This window comes from Thrips palmi, unplaced genomic scaffold, assembly GCF_012932325.1.
Source record: "Thrips palmi isolate BJ-2018 unplaced genomic scaffold, TpBJ-2018v1 HiC_scaffold_15, whole genome shotgun sequence".
NCBI lineage: Eukaryota > Metazoa > Arthropoda > Insecta > Thysanoptera > Thripidae > Thrips > Thrips palmi.
In genome coordinates this window covers 6,067,591-6,095,025 of record NW_023144624.1, presented here as the reverse complement: position 1 = coordinate 6,095,025, position 27,435 = coordinate 6,067,591, and the positions used below count along the sequence as shown (strand labels likewise).

The window sequence follows — 27,435 nt, the reverse complement described above, 5'->3', positions numbered from 1 at the left end:
ACTGGCTGGAAGATTCCGGGCCAGAGCTGCTGGCGCTAGACCGGCATTTGGCCAACGGCTGATGAGGCCGAGTCGATGCTGCTGCTCGTTTTGCTGCTTCCCTAATGAGCCGCTCGCGGCAACGCCACGGCAACGCTGTGTCGTCTCGGTGCACGGCGCGCGGCCTCTGGCTTCACCACCGTCAAATGTCGCCGGGGACAGCCGGCCGACCCCGCCGGGAAGCCTGCGCCACGACGCCGTCCTGGCTTTCCGATTGCAGAAAGAATGTTTTGAGCCGCCCCGCCCTGCGGCAGACTGCGCGGTGATAACAGGCGCTGCCTGCCTGGCCTGGCGCAGTGTGTGTGCTGTGATGGACGGCAACAGATGCGCCCGCTGCACGGCGTGCTCTGGCTGCACCCAGGGCGCCGCGTCGATGAAGTCATCCGGACGCGCGGACGCCTTGCCTCGCGGTGTTGCGTGGCCAGCCGTAAACACAACACGTGGAAGTGGATTGCCGCGTCCTTTTAAACGCCCACCGAGTTCGTCTACCTGGCCGCTCGGCCGCGCGTCGTGGGATAATGCATGAATGGAGGCGCGCTGAAGGAGGGATGCACCTGGGGCACCCCCTCCCCTTTTCGGAATCTACCTGAATCGGATGCACGGCCACGCCCCTGTCTGGCGGCACAAGTTGCATGCGCCCCTTCGCGACGGGGAGGAGCTTGCGGAGGACCTGCCTCGCGGGTTGCCCTCGTCGCGCGCGTAGCGGGGGACGCATCGCGTTGTCGCCACACCCTCGAGGGCGGCGGCGTCGCCGCGGCCGGCTGTTTTCCTTGGCTGTGATACGCTGCTTTGCAGAGTACGGCGCCCTCCAAGTCCAAGCAAGCCAAGCAAGCCAGTAGCGTAGTAAGCCTGGTGCTCTGCGGCGTCTATTTCGGGCGCCCTGCTGGGCTTCGAGATGCGGGCTGCCCCCCTCCCTTTCTTTTTACCTCCTTCCCACGGCGCCCCTCCAAATTCTTTCCGGCGTGTCTCTGACGCCCCCTCGGGCCCGGTTAATCAATGGGGCTATCTATCAGGGCCTCGAGGACCTCCCAGCCGGCCGGCCGCGTCGCTGTCGTCGTGTTGGCGGCGCCGCGTCGCGCCGGTGCGCTTATTATTGCCCGCGGCTGTTTATTCCCCGGCCACGTGTGCGAGTGCGGGCACACTGCACACCGATCCGCGCCGCCTCCCAGTGCGAGAGAGACGGCTCGGAGTAAGACGGCAAGACGGCGGCCAAATGTCAAGTTAAAAGCGAAAGGGCGGCGGCCGACTGGCTCGCCGCCGCGCCGAGGGTGAGGGCCGCGAGGGCAGTGAGGGGGCGGCCGTAAGCTGTGCGTCGACGCGTTGACGTTGTGGCGTGGCGAGTGGAGGGCATTTGTCCGCGCGCTGGCCCCTGGCTGGCCCGGTGCGGAGTCGCGGACCGCGCCGACTCGGAACTTGGTCGCCACTGTCGCGACTGTGAAGTGGGTTGCGGTCTGGGAGTCGAAGCGCGGCGGTGCCGCGGCTGGCGTGGCCAATGTCGGGAACAGTTTGAACATCCTTTTTTTTGGCGCCAGAAAAGCCGGCTTGATCCCCGGGTAGCGGGGGCCTGGCGGGGCGCGTGCGCGCTGTCACCGTGCCGGAGGGGCGACGAAAAATGATGCCGCATTCTCGCGTGGCGTGGCGTCGCGGGCTGCCTGCCTGCCTGCCGCCTCATCAGCCCGGCCGGTATTTCGGTCGTGTCAACTCCGTCGTCTGGCTCGTTGTCTTGCCCATTGAGGGCGATCGCTGTCGGCGGGGCCGTGCCGCGGCTGCCGCTGTTGGCGCAACAGATGCGGCCGACTTGAAAGGGCCCCGCCAGGCCCCGCCGCGAGTGCGAGGGGCGTGCCCCGCCGTGCCGGGCCGCGGCCGGGACAGCGCCGTAGGGAGGGCCGGGGCGTCGGCCTAGGTCAACAATCAGTCGGCATTTGGAACGGAGCGACACTCGTGGCCGGCCAAGTGTGCCGTCTGCCGCGGCACGCCGTCGCCGTCACGGCCGGTGCACCGTCGGGCCGGTGGCGTCGTCAATGAGGCGTCGCCGATGGAGCGTCTCGAGTTGCACGGCGCGCTGGAGTGGAACAGAAGTAGTGAAATGGAGCGCCGGCAGTCGGCGAGCGAGCGAAACGTGACGGCGGCACCGAGTCAATGCAGTCTGTGTGTAGTCATTACGGGTGACCGACATTTGGGCGTGTGCTCCCGTACGGGAACCGCGCATGCACATGCACGCCATGTCGTGCTTCGCGAAGCACCGCTAACACCTTTATCCCCCCCCCCTCTCGTTCCCCCCTGGGGCCCTCTCTCTCTCCGGGCAGCTGCACTGACGGAACACTCGGGTGGAGGGGGGCGGGCTCGGAGTGACTCATAGTGCATTCCCCTAGAACAACACGCTCGCTAGCGTGAGTACGGCCGCGTGTGTGTGTGTGTGCGTGTGAGTGCGCCTTGTCCTTTTACATATGGAGTTGCTCTGGCGGGCCGTGCCGCCCGTGTCGCGCATCATCATTACTTCTTCGCTGATTGGAATGCCGAAGCCCGCGGGTGACACGCACACACACGCACTCGCACACACACTCGCTCAGCCACACACTCATGCTGCGCTGGTGTATCTTATCTCGGGCGGGGCCGGGCGGGGCCCTCTGTGGTGGTACTTTGTATTTCCTCGACAACTGGTGCAGCCCGGGGACTGCCCGGGGACTGCCCCGCGCTGCCCGGTTCGTCGATCGAGTGCCAGCGGAAGTGGAAGTGAGTCTCCATTCTGACCGGGGCGCTTTGCGTGTTGCAGGGCCGACCATTGCTTCCAACGGCTGCTGGGAGCAACGACTGACGTGGTGAGTGCTCTGTCTCCTCGCGCGCCTGTGCGGCGGCCCGCGCGGCCAAACGGAAAGGGAGGCCCTCGGGGAGGCCCGGGACGGGAGGCCCCCGACGACGACGACGCTTCTCCGCGCGGAGTTTGACCGCCGCGTGTGCCGTGCGTGCGTGCGTGTCGGAAGGTATAAATCGGGCCTTCTTGTTGTCTTGGACGGCGGCCAGGCCAGCCGGATGGATGCGAGACGGCCGCGGAGACGGCCTGGGTGTCGTAGTGACGGCGCGGGGCGTCGCGCGCCGCAGCCGCACTGTGCGCCGCCAGGGCGGGGCGGCGGGGTTAGAGGCCACGGTCGGGGGTCGCCCCATTCTATCGCCGTTTAATCGCGTGTTTGTGCTTGTTGTCGTTTAATTTCGTGTCTCGTTATCGGCGTGCCGCCGACGTGGGAAAGGAAGCTAGAAGAAACAAAAGGCCGTCTCAGTCGGTACTTCCTGGATGGTAGAAAGCGTGGGCGGACGATCAGAAAGCCATTTCTTTTCGTATTTTCCACATTTTTTTTGGGAACACGTCGCGGAGGCGGAGGCCCGTGCACTCGCGTCCCGGCAGGTGCGCGTCGAGTCGTCGACGGGAAGCGCGTTGTCTGCGGCGCCGTTATTTCGGGCGGTCCGTCCATTCCAGGATGCTGCCTGGCCTGCCTGCAGTGGCGTGGCACAGCGTGGCGCAGCGTGGCGCTCGTGACGGGCAGGGAGGCTGCGGTCGTGCCGCCCCGCCCCGCCCCGCCCCGCGAGAGAAAGAAAGAAAACGGGAGAAGATTGGGAGCAGCGGCACTGCACTGGCAGGGCGCGACGCGGCGCGGAGGCCTTAGGCCCTGGTGTCGAAATAACGATCGAGATATCGAGGCGATACGCATCGCCCCGCCGGCCGGGTTGCTGGAAACGGTGCGGATGTTCGTGGAAGCCGGTGCGGCCACATCGCCACAAAAATATGGCTGCGTTCTTCAAGTTTTTGAAACTAGGCGCAGGCTTCTCCTCAGGTCTCGCCCAGGGCGTGGCGCTGTTCCCGGTTCGGCTGTTTGCTGGGGTCGTCTGTCGCGTGTTTCGGGCACATGGGGGACCCCGCGGCATGTACCACGCATGGTCTTACCATCCTAGCCCCGGCACGGAGTGTCGACACTATTGGAGCTATTTGGCAAGTATTACAGTTGAAGGGCTGCAGTCGGGCTTGGCTATTTACAGCCCTGCGTCAGGCCCCTAGCCCTTGGCCTTCACCGCCATTGGCGGGCTTCTTTAGCAGCCTTTACGATGTGGCATCAGCCATAGGAGCGTCGGTTTCACTTTTCGAACGGCGCCGAAATTTGGGAAAGCGGGCCTGGTTGGGTCCGCTTTGACAATACTTGGGCCTATAGCAACCAGGGTCCCATTCGCGTATACATGGCACCTAAGCGAGTGCGGGACAGTCCGGTCATTCAGAGCAAGCGTTAAACTCGGCCAGGCCGCGGGCACGCTTACGCCCAACGTCTTTTTAGGACATTTTGAGCGTTTGGGCAGTGAGGCCTTGCCTCCCGGCTACTTTAGTCATAATCACTCCTACAAGCGGACTAGGGGAGGCCAGACATGCGTGAGTGGATGACCGGCAGGGATCGGACGCAGGGCATGCTGGAGGCCCGTGGGTCGCGAAACTTCTGGGGGCGGAATTTTGGCTACAAATTTGGGCGCGGCCGAAAGGTTGAGAACCGCTGACTAGGCGCAGGCCTGGTCTGCCTCCAGGCGTTCACTCCGGGCGTGGCCGGCTGTGGGTCTCCCTTCGGTCGTTGTTTGCTCCGTGTTGGCGGCAGTGTCCACGGCTGTCTGTCCGTGGGGCACAATGGGGCGAGCCCCCCGCCGCGCTGTAAAACTGGACCATAGTCCTACGCGGAGCGCCGAGCCCGCGGCCGCCACGCTGGCAGCTCTGCGGCCACGTGACACTTGGTGAGGCTTGGCAGCCATGGCAGGTGTGCTTTGATTTATAGGGCGCCAGTCGGGCCTCACCTGGTCATCATTGTGGTGGCACCGTGGCGGCAAGGCCCCCTTAGCCCCTCGAGGAGGGCTTCCCCGCCTTGACGGACGGGCTGTCGTGCTGTCGCCGCGCCGTCTGCCTGTCTGTGGGCCATCACGGCCATCACGGTGGCGTCGCGGGGTTGTCGCCACCTTTTCGCTGGCGGCCCGGCAAATTGTGGGGCCAACGGCGACGGCGTGGTGGGCCGCTTTCGCTGCTTTGGGGCCGTGAGTAGGCAACCCACGGCGGCCCGCGGGCGGACCGTGGGACTCGGCACCTGGGCGACGTGGGCGGGGCCGGCCGGGTCCATTCCAACTGGAACGCGTTAAAACTCGGCGGCGGCCGCGCGGCACGCACGGCCGCGGGGTTGCGGTCGAGCTTGTTGGGGAGGGGCTTTGCTGTGCGGGGCGCGTCGGGGCGGCGAGGGCCTTGGCCGCCCCGGGGCACTTTAGTCGATACAGTCGCGCGCACGCAAGCTGGGACTGCGAGGGGGACGCGCTGACGCGCTGTCAGGCGTGGTTTGTTGGTGTGACTCGGCAGGGCTCTGGCCGGGCCTGCGGCTCGACTCGCCAAGCCTCTAGTGTGGCTCGGGTCGGGCCGGCTCGGCTGAGCGGCTGAGCACTACACTGGCGGCGCTTGGCTTCGCGCGGCGCGGCTCGGCTCTTTCGGGACGTGATGAGGTGACGTCAGGGATAACTTTAGAGCGCACAGGCCTTAGTGCTTGCCGCCAGCAGCAGCCGCCGCCGTGTGTCGTCTGCATCATCTCGTACGAAACGGCGCCTGGTGCCTGGCCTGCCCGACCTGCCGCTCAAGGCCGCCGACGCCTGCTGCCCGGTGTCTGAGGCTGTCTTGAACGCGTCGGAGGCTAAGGCCGCCCAGGGTGTGCTCTGCGGTGCGGCGGTTCAGGGGGCGGCGATTCGGCCCGACGACGCTGTCGTCGACGCGACGTCGACCTCCAGGACTCCAGCGCGCGGCTCTACTAATGGCTGGTGACGTCAGTGCGCTGCAATGCGCCCTCGCTCTGGATTGGCCCGGCCCGGCGGCTTGACGGCTCGACGGCGTCCTCCCGCGGCAGACGGACGGACAGGCAGGCAGCACTCCGCCCTGCTGCCACCCGTCACGCACACGGAAGTGGCCCGGGGGTTGCTGGCTGTCGGGGTGCTTTGAGGGGGCAGGCCCGGGCGGACCCAGGCAGGCCCGGAACAGGGGGTGGATGAGTTAGGGGCGACCTGTGGCAGCCAGCGCCGCCAGGCCGCCACCAGCCAGTGCGATACGACAGTGACGGGGCGGGCTCGAGGGCAGAACGTAACACGAACGTGATGGGCTAGACCAGGAACGATCTGCCACCGATTGAGGCCCGTCCAAGCCGCGCCTATCTTGCAGCGAGGCCTCTCGGGCGGGGCGAGGTAGAGAGGCCTCGGCTCAGGCCAGTGCACTCCCTGTGTTTGTCATTTTTGCCTTGTGTTCCTGTATACACTACCCCCGGCCCCCGCCGCCACCCTCTCCGCGGTGCTGACACAGGGCGTCGTCGTGGAGTGTGTACCCGGGGGGTGGAATGCGGGTAGGTCTTGCGCGGGTCTCCGACCTCGCGGCCACTTTGGAGGCGGCCGGCCGGGCCGGCCGGGGCAGGCCTAGCTCCTCGGTCGATGGAGCAGGCGCGGCAGCGGCAGCGCGGTAGGGTGTAGGGTCTGCGGGGTCACCGCACCTGTTCGTGTGGCGATTGGGCGTCCGCGTCGGTCCGCGTGCGGTGCCTTTCCCGCAAAGTGGCGCCCCCCCCCCCTCCTAGCGTGCCTTCCCCCTCCCCTCCCCTCCCCTCCCTGGCGTGACGCCCACCTTATCGCACCGCCGCCACGCTGATGCTGCGCGCGATCGCACTGTCACACGCCTGTCCGGAGTGAAAGGCCTCCTGACGCGTTCGTCGCCTCTCTCGCACACCCGCGGGGCGTTCCGCATGGGTGCGAGGGAGACGGAGCGACTAAACGCGGTGCGGAATCGATTTGCTGCTTCTCTCGTTGGAGGCACGCCGCGCGTCGTGTCGCGTCGCGTCGTCTCTCTCCGCGCCGTGGCGCTGCAGTGACAGACGGTCATCCAGGAAAGTGGTGCTTCGGCCCGCTTCCGTGGGAATGGGTCGGCGCGGCGTGGCGCGGCGTTGTGGACGGACCGTTACCGTCGCGGTGCGCTGAGCCGCGCGGCTGGCCGAGGCCGTGCCCTGCCTGCCCTGCTCGCCCTGCTGGTGCACGCGGTAGCGGCGGTAGCGGTCGGTCGCGCCCCTCCTCCCTCTCTCCAAGCGGCAGGTCCGCGTGCACGGCGTGCACTCGCGACCCGGTGGTATATAATCCGGCACCACCCGGTTTTACAGGCGCCGGCCGTAAACGCCGCCCCTGCCCCCGCCCCTCCCCGTCTTCGCGAACTTGCAACCACTCGCCCGGTCGCCATGGTGACGGTACCCGCCGCGGCCACGCCCACGACGCCCACGCGGCGCTCGCTCGGATTTTGTTTCGGGTGGCACTGTGCCGTGCCTTTCCCGCGCTCGGCGCCGAATTCGAGAATGAATGAATGGGTGCGCTTCGGCCGGGTCGCCGCGGACGGCAAGGCAATTACTGCAGTGGAGTGATTCCTGGGTGCGAGAGAGACGGAGCGACGAGAGCGACTCTCGGAATCAGTCTACTGACCGCGATTCGCTGGCCGCTTTGTGCCTGCCGGTGCCCGCGGTGCCCGCGGTGCCGCACTGGCTCGTGTGATGCGGCAACGACGTGCTTCCGCTGGGCTGGTTGGGCCTGGGCCCCGCCTGGCTGTATCTTTGTTGTGTTGTTTGTAGGTGGGTTGCGCGGCGGTGCGGCGGAAAGTGGGCTGGAAACGGAAAGTTTATCGGCAACCTTCCGCGGGAGAAGCCTCCCTCCTCGCCGCGTGCGCGACCGTGCGGGACGCCGACGTCGGTCCGGGAGGAGCCCCTCGGAGGAGCCCATTGGAGGAGCCCCCGCAGACACGAGCGATAAAACATTGGCGCCGCTCGACGATATAAGCCGCCCCCTCTGGCCGACCAGCCCGTCACCCCATCGGGTTTAGGGGGTGGCGGCGCGCGTGGTGCTTTTCTTCGAATGCAGTCCGTGCGGGTGGCACTGGCAGGGCGCGGCACGGCGTGGCGGCGGTCGATAATTTGAAACCTATAGTCCGCGGGGCTGAAGCTGGCCCGACGGCCGGGCCGCGGCGGTGACAGAAGGCCGTCCGGCGGCGCGGCTGCTGCTGAAAATGCCCTTTTAAATGAGTCTGACGGCGTGGCTGCGCGGCGTGACGGCGTGCCCAGCGCGTCACCGCGAGGCGTTCCGCTCCTGCGCTCGCGAGGGGGAGGGGAGGGGGGAGGGCGTCGCGGTGCGGTGGCCGGGAGACATCTTGTTCTTCCCCACAAGGGAATGGCACGGCACGGCGGCAGGTTCCACTGCCACGGCGATGCGCGCGATGCGTATACACCGGCAGAGGAAACAGCCAACCACGCGCTCGTCGTCAGTGTATGAAAAATGGTGTGGCGGCGCCGCGCCTCGCGTGGCCTCGCGCGCCAGTGCCTGCCGTGCCTGCTGCTTGGGCTTGTTAGCGCGGCCGTGTCAAGGCCGAGACCCTCCCCCCTCCTCCCCGCCCCGCACCCACACCCCCTTCCGCTGCCACCGGCACCGAACGGCCGGCCAGATTTGAAGGGGCGCGGCGCCCAGCGTACTCGGCCCGGCGCTGCGGGCAGTGCGGGCACTGCCGCCTTGATTGATATGCAAATGCACGGCAGCGAGGCAGGGGCGTTGCGGCCGCCGTGCTGCAGTGGTCGTTGTTGCCCCACACTGACCGACCGGGAGGCAGGCCGGCAGGCAGGCCCTTCGTCGCTCTGTCTCTGTCGGCCTCGTCGGACACTCCTCCCGGGTGCGAGAGAGAGAGACCGCGCGTCGGAACCACACGACTGCCCTCACTGGCCGCGGGCTGGCCTGGCGGCACGGACGGCGCCGCGTCCCTTTGTGGCACGTGCGCGTCGTCGGCCGTCACAGGGCCCGGGGGAGGGGAGGGGGTCGTTTTTGACGTGGCGCCTCAGCGGCATGGCCGGGCATGGCGATGGCGCCCTCCCCTCCCCTCTGGCGCCGACGCCGCCATTGTTGTTGTTGTTACTGGATGCGTCGCGGCGCCTGGCTGTCCGTCCGGGGAGCCCCCCCCCCCTCTTTTTCTGTCCCCGGGAAGTGGAAGTGGGCCTCGCGCGCTTCCGGGCGTGGGGCGCGCGGCGGGGCGCAAAACAAGGGGCTGGGCAGCCGGAGTGGCCGTCTGTGATGTAAGCTGATAATTGCGTGAGGAGAGGGTCTTGAGGCGTAATGCTTCATTCGGGGGACCGTCCATCCCGTTTCTCGTATCAGGAGGACCTCAGCCAGCGGACGGCGGGGGACTGTGTCCTCAGCCTCGCACGCACTGAACGACGTGAACGCTTGAATCTTTGGGCAGGCAAAGAAAACCAGGAAAAGGGGGGGGGGGCTGGCTATCGGTCCAATGGGCTGGCTGGAGCCTGGCTTGCCCCAGGCCCGGGCTGGGTCGCCGATTGCCTCCCCCAAGTAGGTCAGATCCCGGCTGGCGCCCCCCTGCCGGCCCCGCCGCGCCCCGCCGCGCCCCCCTGGGCCCCCTGGTATCGACCACTGCGTCGCTCCTTGTCTGGGCCGCGCGGCGTACAGGGCTGCGCGCCGCTGTGCCCCCGCCTGACGCACTTTCCGCGAGGTAAACTATTGAGAGAGAAAAAGAGGGAGGGGGTGAGGCCATGAAGCCTGCATGGCAACAGATGCCGCTGCATTGTTGCCCCCTCCGGCGCCCCCTTTACTGGCCCCCTGGTGGGCGCCCCCCTCGGGGCTGCCCGGGGCCTCTGTGCGCGCCGCGCCGCGTTTGGCTTTCCTTTGTCCAGCGGAGCTCTTGGAGGTGACTTGCACTTCGTTGTTGACGGAAGGAGGGGGGGAGGCGGCGAGGGGGCGCGTGATGGTGGGTTTGGGGGGCGGGCCGTGATTGGATGATCCAGGCTCCAGGCGGGCGACGTGCTGGTGCCTCGGGGTGCGGCCTTGGCGCTCGAGGCGCGTTCGAGGCTGTCGCGTGGCGCCTCCCAGCCTCGAAGGCCGCCAAGGCCGCGTAGGGGATGGAGTGGCGCCTGGCCGGATCGGGGTCGCGCGGGGCCTCGTTGGGTCACGACACTGTGCGCCCTGCTGACCGATGCTGACCGCGAGACGGCCCTCGGGGTGACTGACTGAGGTGAGGCGGATCTCTGGCAGCAGGAAACAAGGGAACGGGCTCACTAGTCATGAAGGCCTACAGCAGCGGCTAGCGCCTGCAAGGCCCGGGTAGGCCGCGCCGCACTGCACGCGAGCGCGGCGGCACTGCCTACCCTCACGGCGCGCTTCGGGTGCTTGAACTTGCAGGGAAGGCGCGGCACTGCAACTCGACACGGCTGCGGCGTGCTGCGACACTAGACTCCGGTGACTGGAGCCTCCAGGCCGGGCAGGCCGCTGCGCCTAATGGGCCGTGAGAGTGTTGAGTGTTGTTGTGGTGCCGGAACGCGCCACGCTCCGCCAGAGGGCGTGGCGACGCCGCCTCGGTCGGCCCGGACCGACCCGGGCGTAGCGGGACGTGGCTCGTTGCCGCCTTGTTTCGATGGGCCTGCGTTGCGTTTTGGAGTGTCGGTTCGTTGGCCGGCTTTGGGTGCGGGGCGGGGCGCCGCCGGGTGACGCAACGCCTGGTTTTTGGGGCGGATCGGCGGGGTGGCTCCGCGGTGCAGCGGACACGGGTGGGCTTTACATGAAGAAGTGGGTCGGGGAAACCCCTCAAAGTTCGGGAAAGTCCGTTGCGTCCTGCCTGCGACCTGGGCTTGGCCCGTGGAGGAGGCACCGTCCGCTAGGAAAGGGCTGCACTCCATCGGTTTGATCGTGGTTTCATTTTTTTTTTTTGCGCCAGTAAGCGAAGCTTGCGGCGTTGGTCGACCTGCTGGGCGTTGCAGGCGTTATGGCATCCCCCCCCCCCCCTTGGGCGTTCGCAGCCTGCCGATCCCGCTCGGTTCGCACGTCGTGATTGCTGCGTCTGCCGCGTCGCGCCCCGCTCGTCTCGTCTCGCTTGATGTAGGGCGTGGCAGGTGCGTGGCCCCGCGCCCCGCGGCCGGGTTGACACGCTTCGCCAAGGTTGCGGTCGGCGAGCCTGCGCTAGCCTGCCGCTGGTAATCCTGCTCCCGGTCGGCGGCGCACGGTACGGCACGGCACGGCTGTCATTTGCATCTGGCGCATCTGCCACGCCCCGCCGCGCCCCGCAGCGCATCTGGGCGTTTTCATCGCCGCGTGGGTGAAAGCACGCCCGCTCCTGGACGGGCTTGACGGCGTGCTGTCCCTGCCGGTCCCCGCCGGGCCGATCCACCGCTAATCCGCGATAGCTGAGCGCGCAGTGCGGGTGCAGTGCGTGGCTCGCCGGTTTTTCTGCTTATCGCGGCGCGGGCGCGGTGCTCCCAGAATGCAGCGTCCGCGTCGCGCGCTGCGGTGGCGGCAGTCTGACGCCGAGGAGGACTGCTACCGTCTGCCTGCGGCACCGCGGCCTCTCTCGCACTGGCGGAGTGTCCCCAAGGGTGCGAGAGAGGCGGCCGCCTGCTGGCGGCGCGGGGCCGTGCGCTATTGGCGTCGGTGAGTCAGTCGCAGCACTGTCCGAACGACGGGACGGGCGACCCGGCTGGCGGGTTTGTCTGGTCCCTGGCCGCCGCGCGCTTCGCTTCGTTACAGCTACGCCGCTGGGCGTGTTGGGCCCCGAGAGGCGTGGCGCGGCGCGGCGCTGCAGGGAGGGGACACGCGACCGACGCGGCGGCCCTGACCGCGCGGGCGCGCACGGTGGGGCGGCTGCGGTATGGACCACGCGGCGGTGAACTCGCTGCATGCTGCGGCCGCCGTCTGCTGCGCTTCTTGCGGCGGCCCGCTGGCCTTTGAGGGGCGCAGGCGCCACGTGCCCGGCGGCCTGCCGGGGGCGGCGGGCGGCGCCGCGGGGCCCAAAGCTGTTGATCCCATTGCCGGGATCCGATACATCCGATTGCGGTGGCCGGCCGAGCGGCCAAGCGCGCGGCGACGGTGGGCACGGCCTTTGCGGTGGAGGGGCCTGCGGCGTGGCCGGCGGGGCCTGCGGGCGTGGCGGCCCGGCGACACTGCACTGCCGGCCGGGCCGCGCCCTCCTCCCTCATGTCGTCGTCGTGAAGGTTGTCGGGCAGGTTTTTCGGAAGCTTTAATGAGTGCGGCTGGGGCCGTCTGTCTGTGTGTGTGTGTGAGTGTGCGTACGTGCGTGTGCCCACGCATCGTGGATGCCGAGTCGATAACCCCCCGACGGAAGACGAAGACACCGCCAGGGCGTTCGGCGAGTGGTTTAGTGTCGCACCTCTTCGCCCACGGCCCTTGCCCACGGCCCTTGCCCGCGTCGTCGCTGGCCTGCCCACGGAACGCAGGAACGCCCCAAGACCCGCAAAGGGTAGACTGGCCCGCGACGCGCGACGCGGCCGCGGCTCTTGCGCTGCCTCGAGTCGAAGTGGAGAGCGACCGAGAGCGGCGCCTTGCCTTTCTTGACGTTTAAAAGCTCGGCCGTCGTAAAGCAAGCAAGCTTAGCACTCACTCGTCGGGGCGCGGCGGGGCGCCGTGCGCCTGCCCGGCCTGCGCGTTTTAATGGCCACACGTGGCTCGCCGTGCCTGCGCTGCCGCGCCTCGGTTTCATAAGCGATTCTTCGCAAAACACTGCACGCACGGACGGGCAGCCGGGCAGGACGCTTGCTGGCTGTCTCTTCTACGCAAGGCGTGGTGGCTCTCCGGCCGAGGGGCGGGGCGCGGCGGGGTCCCGATGCCATCGCCACCTTTCTACTCGTCCGTCATCGCCCACACGCCCTTGTGTGCGTGGACTGCACGCCGGGCGCGCTACGCGCTCGCAGGGCTCGCGGGGCAACCTCCCCTCCCCCCTTCCTCCACCGCTCTGCCTTTTCTTCAAACAGGAAGCGAGCAGTGTATAGCCAACCGCGTCGCGGCCTGGCCCGTACAGCGCGGCTTGTTTTGTCGGGAAATACTGCACGTCCTTGTACGAAGCTTGAAAGACAGACACACACATACGCGCATACACACTGTACGGCGAGGATTTTGTTTGCGGCGAGCTGTTGGGAAGGAAGGCCTCCCCCGGTTTCTGGCCCTCTAAGAATAGCCTTTTTGACAGTGTCTGATTTGTTGTTTTGTGTTTAACTGGTTTGTTAACGTCCGTCTTCTTTTTCGTTGCAGGTAGGTGGTGGCAGTAAATGGACAAGCGGCAGCGACCGAGCTAGTTTATTGCGTTGGTAAGCCTTTCAGCGGCGAAGGGGGGTAAAAATGGAGTGTGTCCCTCGGGGCCCGTAGGCTGGGCTGGGCCGGGCCTGGGCGTGTTTGCAGGGAAAGGGGGGTGTTGCCTCGGGGCGTGCTGCCTGGCCGGACTGGCCCGTGCCCCCTCAAGTAAAAAGATGGAAACGGTGTTTCCTCCCGTTTTCCCCGTTGCTTGTCCCGGGCAACGTGGTGCAGCTCCCTGCCCTGCCGCCCCTCTCGGCGTGCGTACCAGTGTGGTGGGGTGGGTTCGGTCCTGCGCCTTGTCGGTATGCAACCGCGCCGGCAGCGCTGCCTGCGCTCCGGCGGTGGCGCTAGGTGGAACTATGGGAATCGGGTCAAGCTGTGAGATTGGGGGGGCCTGTGATCGAGTGCCCGCGCTGTCACGTCGCCCGGGCCCAGACGCAGTGCGTGTGCTCATGTCAATTGAACCTTTCCCAGTGATGGGACACAGGTGAAGCCCAGTGCGGTGGCAAGGCGGGCCTTCACTTTAGCGCGCGCGAGGCGCGTGGCACTCGTTTGGAGTGGTGCCTGGCCGATTCTTCGGCCGGGGCCCTGAGGGTGGTCCGGAGTTCGACGCTAGAGCCGGCTGCTGGCTGTTGCAGACCGACCGAGCAGACACCCACCATGGCAGACACGAGCCAGGCCGAGCAGCCCCCGCAGACCAATGGCTTCGCCAACGACGGGCTGGACGAGGAGGACCGCGAGAAGATGCGCCCCGCCGACATCGACGCCGTGAGTGTCGGAATGACCTGTCTTGCGTGCGCCGAGCGGTGCGGTTCTGACGTACGCCTTGTCCTCCCCTTTTCCAGGACGTGCGGGAGATGGAGAGGCGGAAACGCGTCGAGATGATCATGAACAGCCGCCTCTTCCGCGAGGAGCTGGAGCGCATCTTCGAGAGCCAGATGAAGGACGGCGGCGCCGGACCGGGCGGGCTGCTGCAGCAGCTCTCCGACATGATGGGCCACGGCGGCCCGCGCTTCCAGACCTCCAACATGTTCAGAAGTAGGTGCAGCAGTGCGGCGGCTTCTCTCTGGGCTGTTTGCCTCAGTGGTTGCGCGCTTGCAGATTTTTAATGCGAATTCTTTTTCTTTCTCGCAGGTTCAAATTGCGTCATTCCCATCAACGACATCCGGGGGCTGGAGTCGATGGGGTACTCGAAGGGGGAGAAGGTGCTGCGGTGCAAGTTGGCTGCCGTCTACAGACTCATGGACCTCTATGGCTGGACTCAAGGAATCCACAACCACATTACTGTGAGCCTAAATCCATCCCTTTGTTTCATTGTCGACGTCCTTACATCGCTCACTGTCTAATTGACTTTCTTGTCTTCCCACTTTTTGCAGGCCAGGTTAAACCAAGATGAGGAACACTTTTTGGTGAACCCCTGGGGCATGTTATACCATGAAATCACTGCCAGCAGTTTGGCCAAAGTTGACATGCAGGGCAATATTGTAGAAAAAGGAACGACCAACTATGGTGTCAACAGGGATAGCTTTCAGCTTCACTCTGCTATTCATGCTGCCCGTCCTGACATTAAATGTATCATTCACATTCACACAAATTCTGTTCTTGCTGTAAGTTGTGAATCTAGTATGGCATAGTCACTATTTCTGGCAAAGACATCAAAGGCAATCTGGGTTCAATTTTTCCGTGTCTTTTCAGGTGTCATCGCTCAAATGTGGCCTCATTCCCCTTTGCCAAGAATCCTGTGTGATAGGTGAAGTGAGTTCACACCAATATCAAGGAGGTCTGTTTGAACCAGAAGAGCGGGATAAGATCTCACGAAATCTTGGTCCCAATAACAAGGTACCTTTATGTTCTGAAATAGGATGGCTATGATTATCTCGATTTCACTCACTAGGCCTTAACAGAAATTTTGTACTGATTCTAGGTAATGTTCCTGACAAATCATGGTGCTATGTGCTGTGGAGAAACAGTTGAGGAGGCGTTCTTCAATGTCTACAATACTGTCCAAGCTTGCGAATCACAGGTTGGTTCACTTGCGTTGTTTCTTTCTCTTGACCTGCTGTGTGAATTGCCACTAATGGAAGCGTCCGATTTGCAGATCAAGCTAATGCCAATGGGCATTGATAACTTGGTCCTCCTGACTGATGAGACGAGAAAACGTGTCTATGACGCTGCACGACGCCCTCCTGAAGGCTTTGCACTCGACAAAGCTGACAAGGAAAAAGACAAGGAGGTCACATCTCCTACCATTGCTGTCAAAGGCAAGCGATGGGGTGTTGGATGCACGGAGTTTGAAGCTCTTATGCGCATGCTTGACAACGCTGTAAGTGTAACTCTTTAGTTTATTAGATTGCATTACTACTGAAGGCATTTCAATTAATTTTTTATTTTCTGCCCCAGGGTTTCCGAACAGGGTACATCTACAGGCATCCTCTTGTCAAGGGAGATCCACCAAGGCCACGAAATGATGTAGAAGTTCCCCCGGCTGTCTCTTCTCTGGGTTATCTCCTTGAGGAGGAGGAAATGTACCGACAAGGGTATGTTGCTGTAAAATTACCTTAATCATGTTTTTAAAAATTATGATTATTATTTTTAAACTCTGGTTTGTTTTTTTCCTCATAGTGGATGGAAGAAGTGGATGGAGGGCCGCAAAACGCACGACCGCACCCGATGGCTCAACTCTCCAAATGTTTACCAGAAAGTGGAAATTCTTGAAACTGGCACACCTGATCCCAAGAAAATTACTAAGGTAGAGGTCATTAAGATTGAAAATAGGGGAAGTGACTAAGCAGTTTGCTGCTGCACCCATTATGATCTTTATTCATTCCTAAGCTTTGTGCACATTGATTAACTCTCTTGAGGTACAATTTGTCCTTGTTTTCAAGTGACATGCAGCCATGTTAAATCTTTCCCTAATTTGATTTTTATTTCTGCTTTTATTCCAATGGCTTTTGTTGTGTGCTTATCGTGTAGCCTTGTCAGGTAATCCAAGCATGTTAGGCACAAAACTTTATTGTTAGGTTAAATGTCAGCAGGTGTAAAAAAGTAATGAAGGTGAATAAGTCTTATCATTGGTTAAAAAAGATTTTGTTTTTAAAATCTGACTAATTTTGATGGAGTATATTACTCTTTTCCAAGTTATGAACTACTGCCATTGTTTTAACCTCAATGAAATCCATTCCCAAGTACCAGCCAATTAACCTTCTGTGATTTCTTCATGGAGTGTTCACCTATTGTGTGGTCATTATGAGTAGTTTAATTTAGAATGTGTAGATGCGGTTGGAGGAGAATAACACTCCACTCCATACTAATCTTGACTGATGATGGAAGAAATACTCACTCTAGTCATAAGTGTTGCTCTCAAGGGAAAGTGTTCGAACAATGCTTCAATTGTTTCAAAAAATTGTCATTTGTTTTTGTTTTGCATCAATGTTTCCTTATATATCTTTATTACTTTACATATTTTATTTGAAAATACTTCCAGCTAATTTTTATATTTATTACTTATCTTATGAGTGCTATTTCTTCTAAGGGTGGAAAAAAAGATTTCGAAGATATTAGGTGGTGTGAGTTGTGGGTACTGATGTTGTGTCTCCCTATTGATGGAAGATTTTTGATGGGCAGCTTGCGTAGATTAACTTGATTGCATGATTTTAGTCTTCATATAATACTGGGTGCCCTTTTGGGTCTCAAATTTTGTTACCATTTACACTTTGAACCCATTTATATGGAATGCCATTCCTTTTTTTAAGTCTTAATATCAGCTTGAGCTACAAACATGTAACCCTCTTCGTTATGAAAGTATCTTACTTGAATGGTTGATACTCAAAATATGCTGGGCAGTCATTGGTTATGTTGAATCCTTACTTTTTAAGGATGGTAGTTACCCATCATTTGGGCCATTCCATTGTTTAGTGGAGTCTTTTTCTAGACTGTGTTATACTGTAACTCTAAAGCTTTCCGCAACATTGGAGGCATTTTGTGAAGGAATTCACTGTAATCTGTTCATTCCTTCTTTGTACAATCATTATTAAATCAGAGTATGAACTTTTGTCTATTAGTGTAAGTTTCCTTAACCAACCATACAATTGGTCTGATTAGTGCAACATCATAGTTTCTTTTATATTCAACATTCTTTTTAATTTGAACCTGCTGCCAACACCTGTTTTATTTAAGAGGTGTTTTCTTCCCTTTCAAACAGATTACGATGAGGGTTACTAGGAAACCTCCAAAGAAACTTTTTCTAAATTATGCTTTTGAGTCAACTGCTGCTTTCAGTGGATGAATTTATTTGATGCACTAATCCGATCAAAGCACACACTGCTCTTGACACTGCTCTCAATGACACTAACATAATTCTCAGCAGGGCAGACATATCTTAGGAATGGTGGTAAAGCACATGGATTATCCCTCCAATATGGTGTCCCTGTGATACGGGCATACACATATTTGTGATGCTCTCATTGGCACAGTGATTTGTCTGTAATGTGTGTTGTTAAGTGTGTGTTGAGATTCTAATTTGGTTGTTTGGTTTAGCTCCATAATTTTCTTTAAATATTTGTTTTCTCTCATATTTTTGCCACTTGTTGTTTGTTGGTTTGTTGTATTTTAATTTGTTTGTATTAACCCTATTTTTTATTTTTGTTTGTTTTCATTTTATGTTGATTATCTTCACGTAGTGGGTGGACGCAAATGCCGATGAGGTAATTTCTCCCTGCCTATTGGTATACTCATACTATTCATTTGGTTCTGGGCTTCATTTAATTATGGTTAAGTTAAGATATATTTGCTATCTTAGGTTTGCATCAATAAACACTTCATGGGAGATTGAACTTCTATGCAGTGTTCTTTCAATGTTTAATGGCACAGTGTCCATTTTTATGACTTGATCGTTTTCATTTCTCTTTCATTTTTTGACTGTGTAGTTCACCTTATTTGCATGCTATTTTAGAAAGAATGCACAGATTGTTTTTGGATATTTTTCCTCAAGTCCATGGTACCTTTTTAGTTTTAAACCAGACCATTACAGATAAATCGTGTGCCTGTTTGTTGGACTCTCCTCACAAAAACGACATGAACATTTCACCATTTTTGTATTTCCTTTTTTTTTAATTTTTTTTTTTTTTGCTAACTGAATACTTGGGCAAGTTCTGAGCTTTGCCATATCAGAGCAAAACCAGTACATAACGGACCCACAAAATTTTGCTCTCTTGTTCTGACTTTTTTTTCTGATAAATTGATAAAGTTTGAAAAATCACTGATCAAATGCAGATGTGAGCCTTGCTTTCTCTGCTCTGAAAATTAGTTAATTGAAATGTTTGGCTGAGTCGAGTCTAAATACAACAGGCACACAGAAACTGAACGTGGCCTTGTGAATGGGTCCTTATGTGCTGGTTTTCTGTGCCACAGTGGGTCGCGGATGGATCGCCTACACATAGCAGTACGCCTGTCAAGATCGACACACTGCAGTTTGTTCCCAAAAATACCAATCCTAAGGAATTTAAACGACTTCAACAGCAGGTGAGTTGTCTCTTTTCTTACTGATTTAAAACATTTTTCTGAACTAATTTCACATTGGCAGAGCCTATCTTTGTTAGCAAAGTCATAATTGAATCTTTTATGTAGATCAAGGAAAATCGACGGGCAGATAAAATCACATCTGGTCCTCAGTCTCACATACTTGAAGGAGTTTCATGGGAAGAAGCCAAGAAATTGCAGGTAACTTCAAATAGTGCATCATAATTTTTTGAATGTGATTCATGTGTTGCATCCTGTGTTCTTTCCTCTGAGCTTGATATATTTTTTCTCGTTTGTAGGATGCCAATATTTCTCAGACTGGTGATCAAGTAATATTGGTTGGAGCAGCGTCCAAGGGTATAATTCAGCGAGGCTTCCAACACAATGCAATGGTCTACAAGGCACCATATGCTAAGAATCCGTTCGACACAGTTACCGATGATGAGCTGGAGGAGTACAAAAAAACAGTTACAAGGAAAGTCAGAGGAGATGGATGTAAGTGAACTGTACTGTTGTTAACTCCTCTGAAGTTATCTGTTAATTAAAAAATATAAATGTAGTGCTTTTATTTGCCAAGCTAAATAATTTTTTTATTGACTTTGACAGATGATGAGGATCAATCAGAGTCTGAGGCTCTATCCTCGTCAGCGGCAGGCCGCCCTCCCACTGGTAAATCCCCAATTAGTGATGACGAAAGCAGAGACGGTAAGTTATCTCAATTATCTTGTTTTTGACATTTTGGTGTGGGTCAAATCTTCTCATTTTAATTTGGGGGGACAGCTCTCATGAACCACTTTGGGTGATTAAGTCTTGTGTGGAACATGGAATTCCTGATATCCTTATTTTGGAATGTTCCCTCCCTCAGACAAACTGCACAGCTATGAATTATACTGGTTTAATTGCACAGTCATCTTTCTTGCAAGTTGACGTTGCATGGGGCAAAGGACTTTGAGTGAGACCAATGTGGGTGGGAGAGGGAAGGAATGTGTTGGGTTGTGGCACAAAGCATGGTGGAAGGGGCCACATCATTTAAACAGAAATTTCATTGCCTCTGGGACCAAACAATGTCATCGAGCATGAGTTTTGATCGTCCCTATCGAGGCAGAATTCGTTTGGGTGATACTTGTCTCACGCCTAATAAGAAGTCTGTTCAGCAATTTTGCCTTCACACTTTAGTTTTCCTTGTTGTCAAGAGTGGTGGATTATTACTAACCCTTGTCCTGTATCTCTATGGTTGGGCAGAATGTCGCGTGTTACGGATAGAATCTAAACAAGCACCACGTCCAATCCATGCAGAAGTTGTCCTCAGTGATGGTTAGTATTTTATTTTGGACTGTCTTTTTTTAAACAAACAAACAAAAAATAACAAAGAAACAAAAACAGAAACAAACCTTTAAAGGTATTTTGATCAAGAAATTAGCTTTTCTTTATTTGGTCTGAAAAACGTAGTATTGTAAGGTAGCTCACCCAGTTTTTCAGTTCTGTCTTGCTTTAAGATTCTTTGAACTTTCATTTCTTTCTTGGTAGTTAGTTTTCTTCTTGGTTGCTCTTTATTTAATGACCTCAAATCTTCACTAACCGTAATTGAATTTCTGTAATAGGTAAGTCATTGCATGTCTCATTACATGGCAGCACTTGCATGGTCTGTACTTAAGTAATTCTCAGAGAGCAGTGCACCAGTTGCATGTTGTTTTGCTGCATGAGGATTGCTTCAATCAAATCTATGAGTTAAATTATGTTGCTTCACATGAAAGCAGACTCTTATCCCTATATGCTAAAGAACGCCGTATTATTATCATTATTGAGTTTTGCATGTTTGATTTGTTTGAAGACTCTGATTACCCGGATGCTCATGTGGAACGATCCAAATCAGCACGCTTCCCACTGAAAGGTAAATTGTACTGAGGATGAAATATTCTTTAGCCACTTGGTTATTGGTGGTGGGTGATTTTATACTCCCTGATGCGTAGTTTCTGGGCTAAGATGCCAAAGAGTGACTCTGCATCAAATTGTGTCATGTATTAGATTAGTAATGCTTTCAGTCAACAGGGAGGAAAATGTCAATTTTTAATTATGTCAAAGTGAATGTTTGTGCCGTTAGATATTCCATCCTACACTTGCATGTATGGGCATTTTATTGTTTTCTGTGCTGTTTGCATTTTGTCAACTGCTTGCTTTGCTATTCAGCGACTCCGGACCTTGTAGTTGCACCTGGAGGCTTTGGCCGCTCCTGGTCTCTTGGACGAAATAAACGACAGAGCAAAGGTGAGTGAACAAGTGTTGGAAGCAAGTATTGGGTCAATCATTGGGGTCCGTATGTCTATACCCTTCTTCTGCACTTTTCATGGTTCATGTGCACTCCTATATTTAGTAACAACTTATTGCATGTAGTATCCCTTTCTTTTCCCATGTCTCTAATATTGGTAAGTAAGTTGCATTGTCTTGTGTCTTGGAAGCAAGTTTCTTTGACCTCTGTTTATGTTTTTGTTTTGTTATTTTTTTAAAAGCTGTATATTATGCTTGTTTGCTATCACTCAGCATCAGTGTATCGTGTGTTCTCCAATTAAGAATTTGACTCTTACTCTCAATATACTTAAATAACAGCTGGGTGCCAGCATCTTCCTTTTGTCTATTTTATTTTTTCCTGTTTTGCTTTGCTTGCTCTGTGCTGCTTTTTGTTAACACGTCTTTTGGCATGGATTTCAGATTGTAGCAGTAAGAGAGAGATGAGTAGTGCCCTCCAGAAAACCCCTGCTGCACTTCCCCGCCCTCCTCACTTTCACCATGCAGTCTATGCATCTCTCCCTTGTCATCAGTCGCCCCCAAAGACTGTGTCATGCTCAATCACTCGGTTCAGCAAGGTCAATGCACAAGTTTGCCGAAAAGAGGAGGTGACAGATACTGTACTTTTAATTAATTACCCCAAGTCCCAAGTTCTTCACCAAGATATCTTAACTGAAAATGTCAATGGAGAAGAAGATGGAGATAGTCTGGCTGATGTGATATCCTTACCTTCATCAGATTTTGGATACTTAGATGAGAACCACAATGAAACAATTGACCACTCTGATGTTGAAGTGATCAAAGTGCAATTAAAGAGTCTTGGAGAAGTTCAAAACTCTACAATTATGTCGATCAATGACAACAATATGTTGACATCTGATCAAGTTTGGAGCTTAAGTGACAAATGTGCATCTGACGCAATGTCTCTCAATACAGATCAAGAATGTTCTTTTCTGTCAGAAAATGGTGATAATACAGTAATCTGCACTCGAATTGGCAAAGATAGTCAGGATGTAGACTCTAAAATTAAATTGGCTGATGGTTTGATTGCTAAGCGGGATGATGCTGACTCAGACTGTCAGGGTCAAAGTTTGAACTACAGATTTAGTGCTGCCCAAGCCGGTTCTCTGTTGGCACCTGAGGAGCAATTCCATTCAGAAGAACCCTATTCAGAAGTTGAAGAAAGTCCAAGTATAGAAGATAACATGCCTTTGGACCCTCCCATGGCTTGTTTGGTAGAGGATGAGGACATGCTGAGCGTTAATATTCATGAACCTTATAGAGACATTAAAAAGGCTTCTGACTCAAAGAGTGAAGAAATTCTTGCAATGACAGAGAGACAAGAAAATACCATTGATATTTCTTGTTCCATGTTTTCAATCCCAGATGCTAGAGACAATTTCGTTGGCCAAGATGAGGTTGATACAAATAACACCCTGACCCATGATCAACTTTTTGCAAGTGTGATTGAGGAAGTTGGACTTGATCAGAGTTCAAAACAGATTACTGAAAGTGATTCAAGTTTCAATTTGTGTCACTCTACTGAGGGTGATTCTAACTCAATTGCAATGATACCTTGTTCGTCAGAACCCAGTAAACCATATTCTCCTTCTTCTTTTGTTCAGAAAGTGGAAATTGAGGAAACAAATGATGTATCTGAAAGTCTTGAGCCCCATCTTACAAGTCTTGCAGGTCCCTACGCAGTGCTCCAAATTGGACACAATGAGAAAGTGGATATGTTTTCAATATTATCTGTGAATCCCGTGGAAAGCTCTTCCATGGATTCTATACTTGTAGAAGACCTCATAGCAGCAAAAAGAGACAATTCTCCAACCTTAGAGTCTACAGATGAGCAAGATTCAAATGAAAATCACCTTGAAAAGTCCTGGATTCCTGTTGCCTCAGACTTGCAGTATGGTCAAAAGACCAGTGAATTCAATAGTGATTTCCTGATTCATGAAGACATTCAAGACTTCCATGATGTTAGTCGTTCTAATCTTGAATTGCTAGATGCCTCCTGTTCTATTAATTCACCGAGGCCTTCACATTTAAACTTGACCTCCATGGCTAGAAGTGATATCAGTCTGGAATCGAGAGCCAGTGATGAAGGTGAACAGTCCATTCCAAATGGGGCTGGTGAAACCTTATATGACCCTTCTGAAACGTGTTCAGATGAATTTTACTCTCCGCTCTCAACATTTTGTAGCCCTGCCTTTGCTACTGATTCTGGCGAAGATTTCTACTCCCCCTATCCTGATGCTCAATTGAATGAGTCAGAACCAGAAGATGATGATGGAATGTGTTCAACACTTGAGGAAAGTGACATTGAAATTGATTGTAACCCTTTCTCTCGAAGTGCATCCATGCCCAGTAGTCCGTTGACTAATAATAATTTGGATCTTGAAAGAGGAGAGTCTGATAATGAAGTCAGCAGCTTAGATAGTACTGGTGTGTACAATGAAGATCGTTGGCCAACATTCATTGCATACCCTCATCCAATTGAAGAGGGAATGGGTGCCTTTTCCTCTGAGAACAAAGTCAAAGAAAGTGATTTGTCCAGAGATTTAGATTCTCAAGATGACTTGAGCACTTTATATGCAGAAGATTCTAGCCATGAGCAGTCACTTGAGAGTGAAATGAATGGTCGATGCGCTTTAAGCAGGTTATCATACTCTACACCAAATATGAACTCAGTTGGCACATATCAATCTTCTCCTCTGGAACTTGGAAGACTTTTCACTTTGAAAAACATCAGAAGTGTTTCTGAGACTGGACTGAATAATTTCTTTTGAAAAGTGACTTGCTCTCTACCTGGTTTTTGTTGTTGATTTCTTTTACTAGTCTACATGTTAACAGCCTCTGTCTATTTTTGAGAGGTGGGGGAGTGGTTGATTTTTACCTTCCTTTTGAAAGTATGAGTGTTTTAATGTCAGTGTTAATTTAATGGTTTTAAGATCTTCATAGCTATCTGTTCCAACATATTGCATGTGTTATGTGCTTTGACTGCATTCTTCTATGACATGTTAGTTCTGATGTTTGATGACTACGTAGTTTTTATGAAGTACTGTTTAATACAAATATTTAAAATGCCCCCTTCCAAGTGGTAGTTTAACTTGAGCTCTCTTTTTTTTTCTTTTTGCGTACTCTGGTATGAAGGAGAAAGTTTCTTGTTTTAACCATAGATTAATTATTAGTTCCATGTAAGTGTCGTCTTATTCTTCTTATTTATTTTTTATTTGTTATAGAAATTTAAAAAATCAGCACCCCTGTATTATTAACCCTGTTATTTTTCAAAATTTTTCATGTTTGTCATTCATTGGCTTTTAATGGTCCCTGAGCCTTTTAATTTTCTTCAAAAGCCATTGCCTAACTTATCAATGTTCTGTGACAAACTGATCTAATAAAATCTGGTAATATAATGTTTCCTATCTTAAACGTTATGAATATGTTCCTTTACATTTTCGAGTTTCATGTTTTCATGTTTGCTTCACTCTCTCCTCTCTTTCTCTCTCTCTCTATGTTTTTTCTTATATTCATATAAAAAAGAACCAACAAACTGATTGAACTTGAAAGAAAGAAACTTTTAATCGTTATTTCAGTCTTGGGTCATCAGATCCTGTCATGTACAGCACGTATAATAAACTGCATGTTTTGTGCTATAACATTCATAGTGGGTCATTGTGGCTCACTGGCCTTTTTGGTTTGGTAAATCCATACCAATGCTATTCTTTTAAACCCTGTCCGGTCAAGGTGAGGTAAGGTGATGCATGCATGCCTTTATACATTCCGCAACCTCAGCTTCATTAATTATAATTTTTTATTCTTTCAACGTATCTTTTTCTTAAGAGACAGCTGTCTCAGTCTCTTTACACACTGTTCGCTCAAGTCCATGACCTTTTTCTTTCTGTACTAACTTATTAACTCTTCTTTCTTCAAGCCCCCTCAATCATGCTGTTTTTAATGGCAAAGATTCTAACTGTTGTTTTTCTTCATTTTTCATTGTAGGAGAGAATGTTAATGGTGATCACTCTGAGGCCCATCAAAGTACAATTTCACAGAGCAGCAAAGAAGTGAGCCATGTGAGTAGTTAAAGTAAAAACTGTTAAGTGATTTAGCTTCTGGATATTTCTGTAATTTTTATTTCTACTTTTTCAGGGCTCTACATCAAAGGATATGTCAGAAGACTCACCTAAGAAGGACAAGAAAAAGAAGAAGGGTCTACGCACACCATCTTTCCTCAAGAAGAAGAAGGAAAAGAACAAAAAACTAGCTGAAGCTTAGATAGTGATATTATGAAGGTGAGTCTTAATTTTAAACCTATTTTGATTTGCGTAAAGGCACTGGGAAGGAGTGTTAAAATCTTTTGTTTTGTTTTGACTAGACACTGCCGATTTTAAGGAAGAAGAAAACCAAGTCTTTTACGTCTTTTTCCAAACTTAAGACTGCCTTAGCTGGAAAATCATTTGAAAGGATTTAAGGCTGGGCTATTGAAGTACATCACAGCACGTATTTTGTGGATCATGAACATATGTGTGAGGCAAATTTGTGGCTACCAAAACTAAGGTGGAACCTACGACAAAATGCTTCAAGGAAGTTTAATGGACATGCCTGTTTTGTCTCCTGTGCTTTTACTCGCTCGTCGATGGATGATTTTTTTTTCCCAATGTGTTCCTCAAAGATTATGAACTTCTTTTTTTAATATATGTGTATGGAAAACGTTTTTATCTTCCTATGTGAATTTTAGAATTGGTATAAATAGCTGCTACTTACTTTGTTTTACATCTTCCAATTTGTAAGTCACAGGACATGCTTGAGCATTACTTCTGAAGTGTAGTAAGGAATACTCATCAGATTGTGTTAATGAATTCGTTGGTTGCTTGAGATATTTTGATTGTTTGATGTTTTTATTACTTTTACCAGGTGGTGCACAAGTCAGTTCTGAGCAATCGGCATTGAGTAACTTTTAGGGACTTTTTCTATTTTGTATCAAAATACTGGTAATTGTGTGGACTCCCTGCTTTTGCATTTCTGTTGGTTTGATCAGCTCACATTTTTTAAAGTGATTAAGACAAACCCTATTAGAGTTGCCATTGCTTAAATTCTGTAGAGAATCACGATATTTTTTGGTAAAATTTAAAACACACTTATGTCACTGCCTTAGCAGTTTGTCCTTCCAGTAAACCTTGCCACAGTTTTGCATCATCAAGTCTTATTTGACTTGACTCACTTTGTCATTAATACGTATGACATGACATAGTGGCTGAACAAAAGATACAATTTTTTACATCTGTTTTTACTGCTAGATTAATTATAGTTGCTTTATGTAGTTAAAATCATGTACATGGCCATGGAGAGGATCCCAATGATCACCATATTGTCATATTGTCATTCAACGTTAAAAAAAAAGTCCTAATTGTGGTTCTTCTAATCCCTGAATGTCTGTGAGAGTCCGCTTACATGTGTACAGATTGTGAATAATGTTTGTTGTAAGTGCACACATTGTGTACAGAAAGGGAAGTGATAAGTGATAAGTTGAGATGTATTTTATGGTCCTGTTTGAATCGCCTACATTACGTTTGATTGAAATTTGTCTTACAACTGCCTCTTCTGTAAGGAAAATTTTGAAGGTGCTGTTGGCTTATGTAAATATTACCTCTGCTTAAAGATGTGAAAAGTAGGAAAGATTTTTGTGTAAATCAGATTTAAATTCTGCCTTTGTTTTTATAATGTGCATTGTAAATGAGTAATCAGTGAGTTTCCTTTTTTGTTGTGTTAATTTTATTCTTTTTAAAATTGTAACGGAGAATTTTCAATGGTTTTTTATAGAACTAGCTTGTTGTTTAAAATTTGGGATCTTATGAAATATGCAAATGCTGCTTTTGCTTTTCAAATCATTGGAGCACTTGTATTGCTATTTTTATCTGCTAATGGCATCCTTGAAGTGTGATGGTGATTTCATCGCAACTTCCTTTGCGCATTGAGCTGTTATCTAAATTCTTTTCTCCATTTTGTATATGATTTTTTTTATTGGCTGTGGTGCTACACCATTGAGTTCAGTGACATGGAAATGATATATGCATGACAATGAATTATGAATTGACCCTTGATTACCAGTCTACAGAAAAGTTTTTAAGTGCATCATCTTACTATTTTGAAGAATGAAATATGTGTGACTCATTTGTTGTGATGATTGTATATGTCTATTGTTCCACAGTTTTCATTGTTTGAAAGCATTGTGGATGCCTTATATGCCATTTCCAGAGTAAAAATAAAATTTTGAAAGACTTTAAACCTATCCATCCTTGTTTGTAGTGGAGCTAACTTCAGTGGAAGGCACACACTGTTGAGTATTGCAGCAAAGACAAGTTTGAAATAGGGAGCATGAAAGATTTAACTGCCAAATTTATATGAGGAGGGTTGACATCCAGTAAGCAGGTCTTCTATGACCGG

At 53.1% G+C, this 27,435-nt stretch overlaps 1 protein-coding gene across 20 annotated transcripts in view; it reads left to right on the top strand.

Annotated features, from left to right (window-relative positions):
- LOC117641427 (protein hu-li tai shao) overlaps positions 1-27,280 on the top strand; it is a 30,356-nt gene extending 3,076 nt beyond the window's left edge. For 3 of the 20 annotated variants that reach the window (XM_034378724.1, XM_034378727.1, XM_034378725.1), the window contains exons 2-21: positions 2,813-2,858; positions 13,144-13,199; positions 13,824-13,953; positions 14,031-14,223; positions 14,320-14,471; positions 14,562-14,792; positions 14,881-15,024; positions 15,110-15,208; positions 15,284-15,508; positions 15,586-15,722; positions 15,808-15,934; positions 17,865-17,888; positions 18,595-18,705; positions 18,811-18,903; positions 19,002-19,197; positions 19,309-19,407; positions 19,945-20,016; positions 20,534-20,593; positions 20,890-20,967; positions 21,409-24,647. In XM_034378724.1, the coding sequence (XP_034234615.1) occupies positions 13,846-13,953; positions 14,031-14,223; positions 14,320-14,471; positions 14,562-14,792; positions 14,881-15,024; positions 15,110-15,208; positions 15,284-15,508; positions 15,586-15,722; positions 15,808-15,934; positions 17,865-17,888; positions 18,595-18,705; positions 18,811-18,903; positions 19,002-19,197; positions 19,309-19,407; positions 19,945-20,016; positions 20,534-20,593; positions 20,890-20,967; positions 21,409-23,777 (4,518 nt within the window). In that variant the 5' untranslated portion in view covers positions 2,813-2,858; positions 13,144-13,199; positions 13,824-13,845 and the 3' untranslated portion in view covers positions 23,778-24,647. Of the gene's footprint in view, positions 1-2,812; positions 2,859-13,143; positions 13,200-13,823; positions 13,954-14,030; positions 14,224-14,319; positions 14,472-14,561; positions 14,793-14,880; positions 15,025-15,109; positions 15,209-15,283; positions 15,509-15,585; positions 15,723-15,807; positions 15,935-17,864; positions 17,889-18,594; positions 18,706-18,810; positions 18,904-19,001; positions 19,198-19,308; positions 19,408-19,944; positions 20,017-20,533; positions 20,594-20,889; positions 20,968-21,408; positions 24,648-24,990; positions 25,065-25,140; positions 25,284-25,366 lie in introns of those variants that run through there. The other 17 variants (XM_034378729.1, XM_034378730.1, XM_034378726.1 and 14 more) reach the window with 15 other exon arrangements.
- The last annotated feature ends 155 nt before the right edge of the window (positions 27,281-27,435 follow it).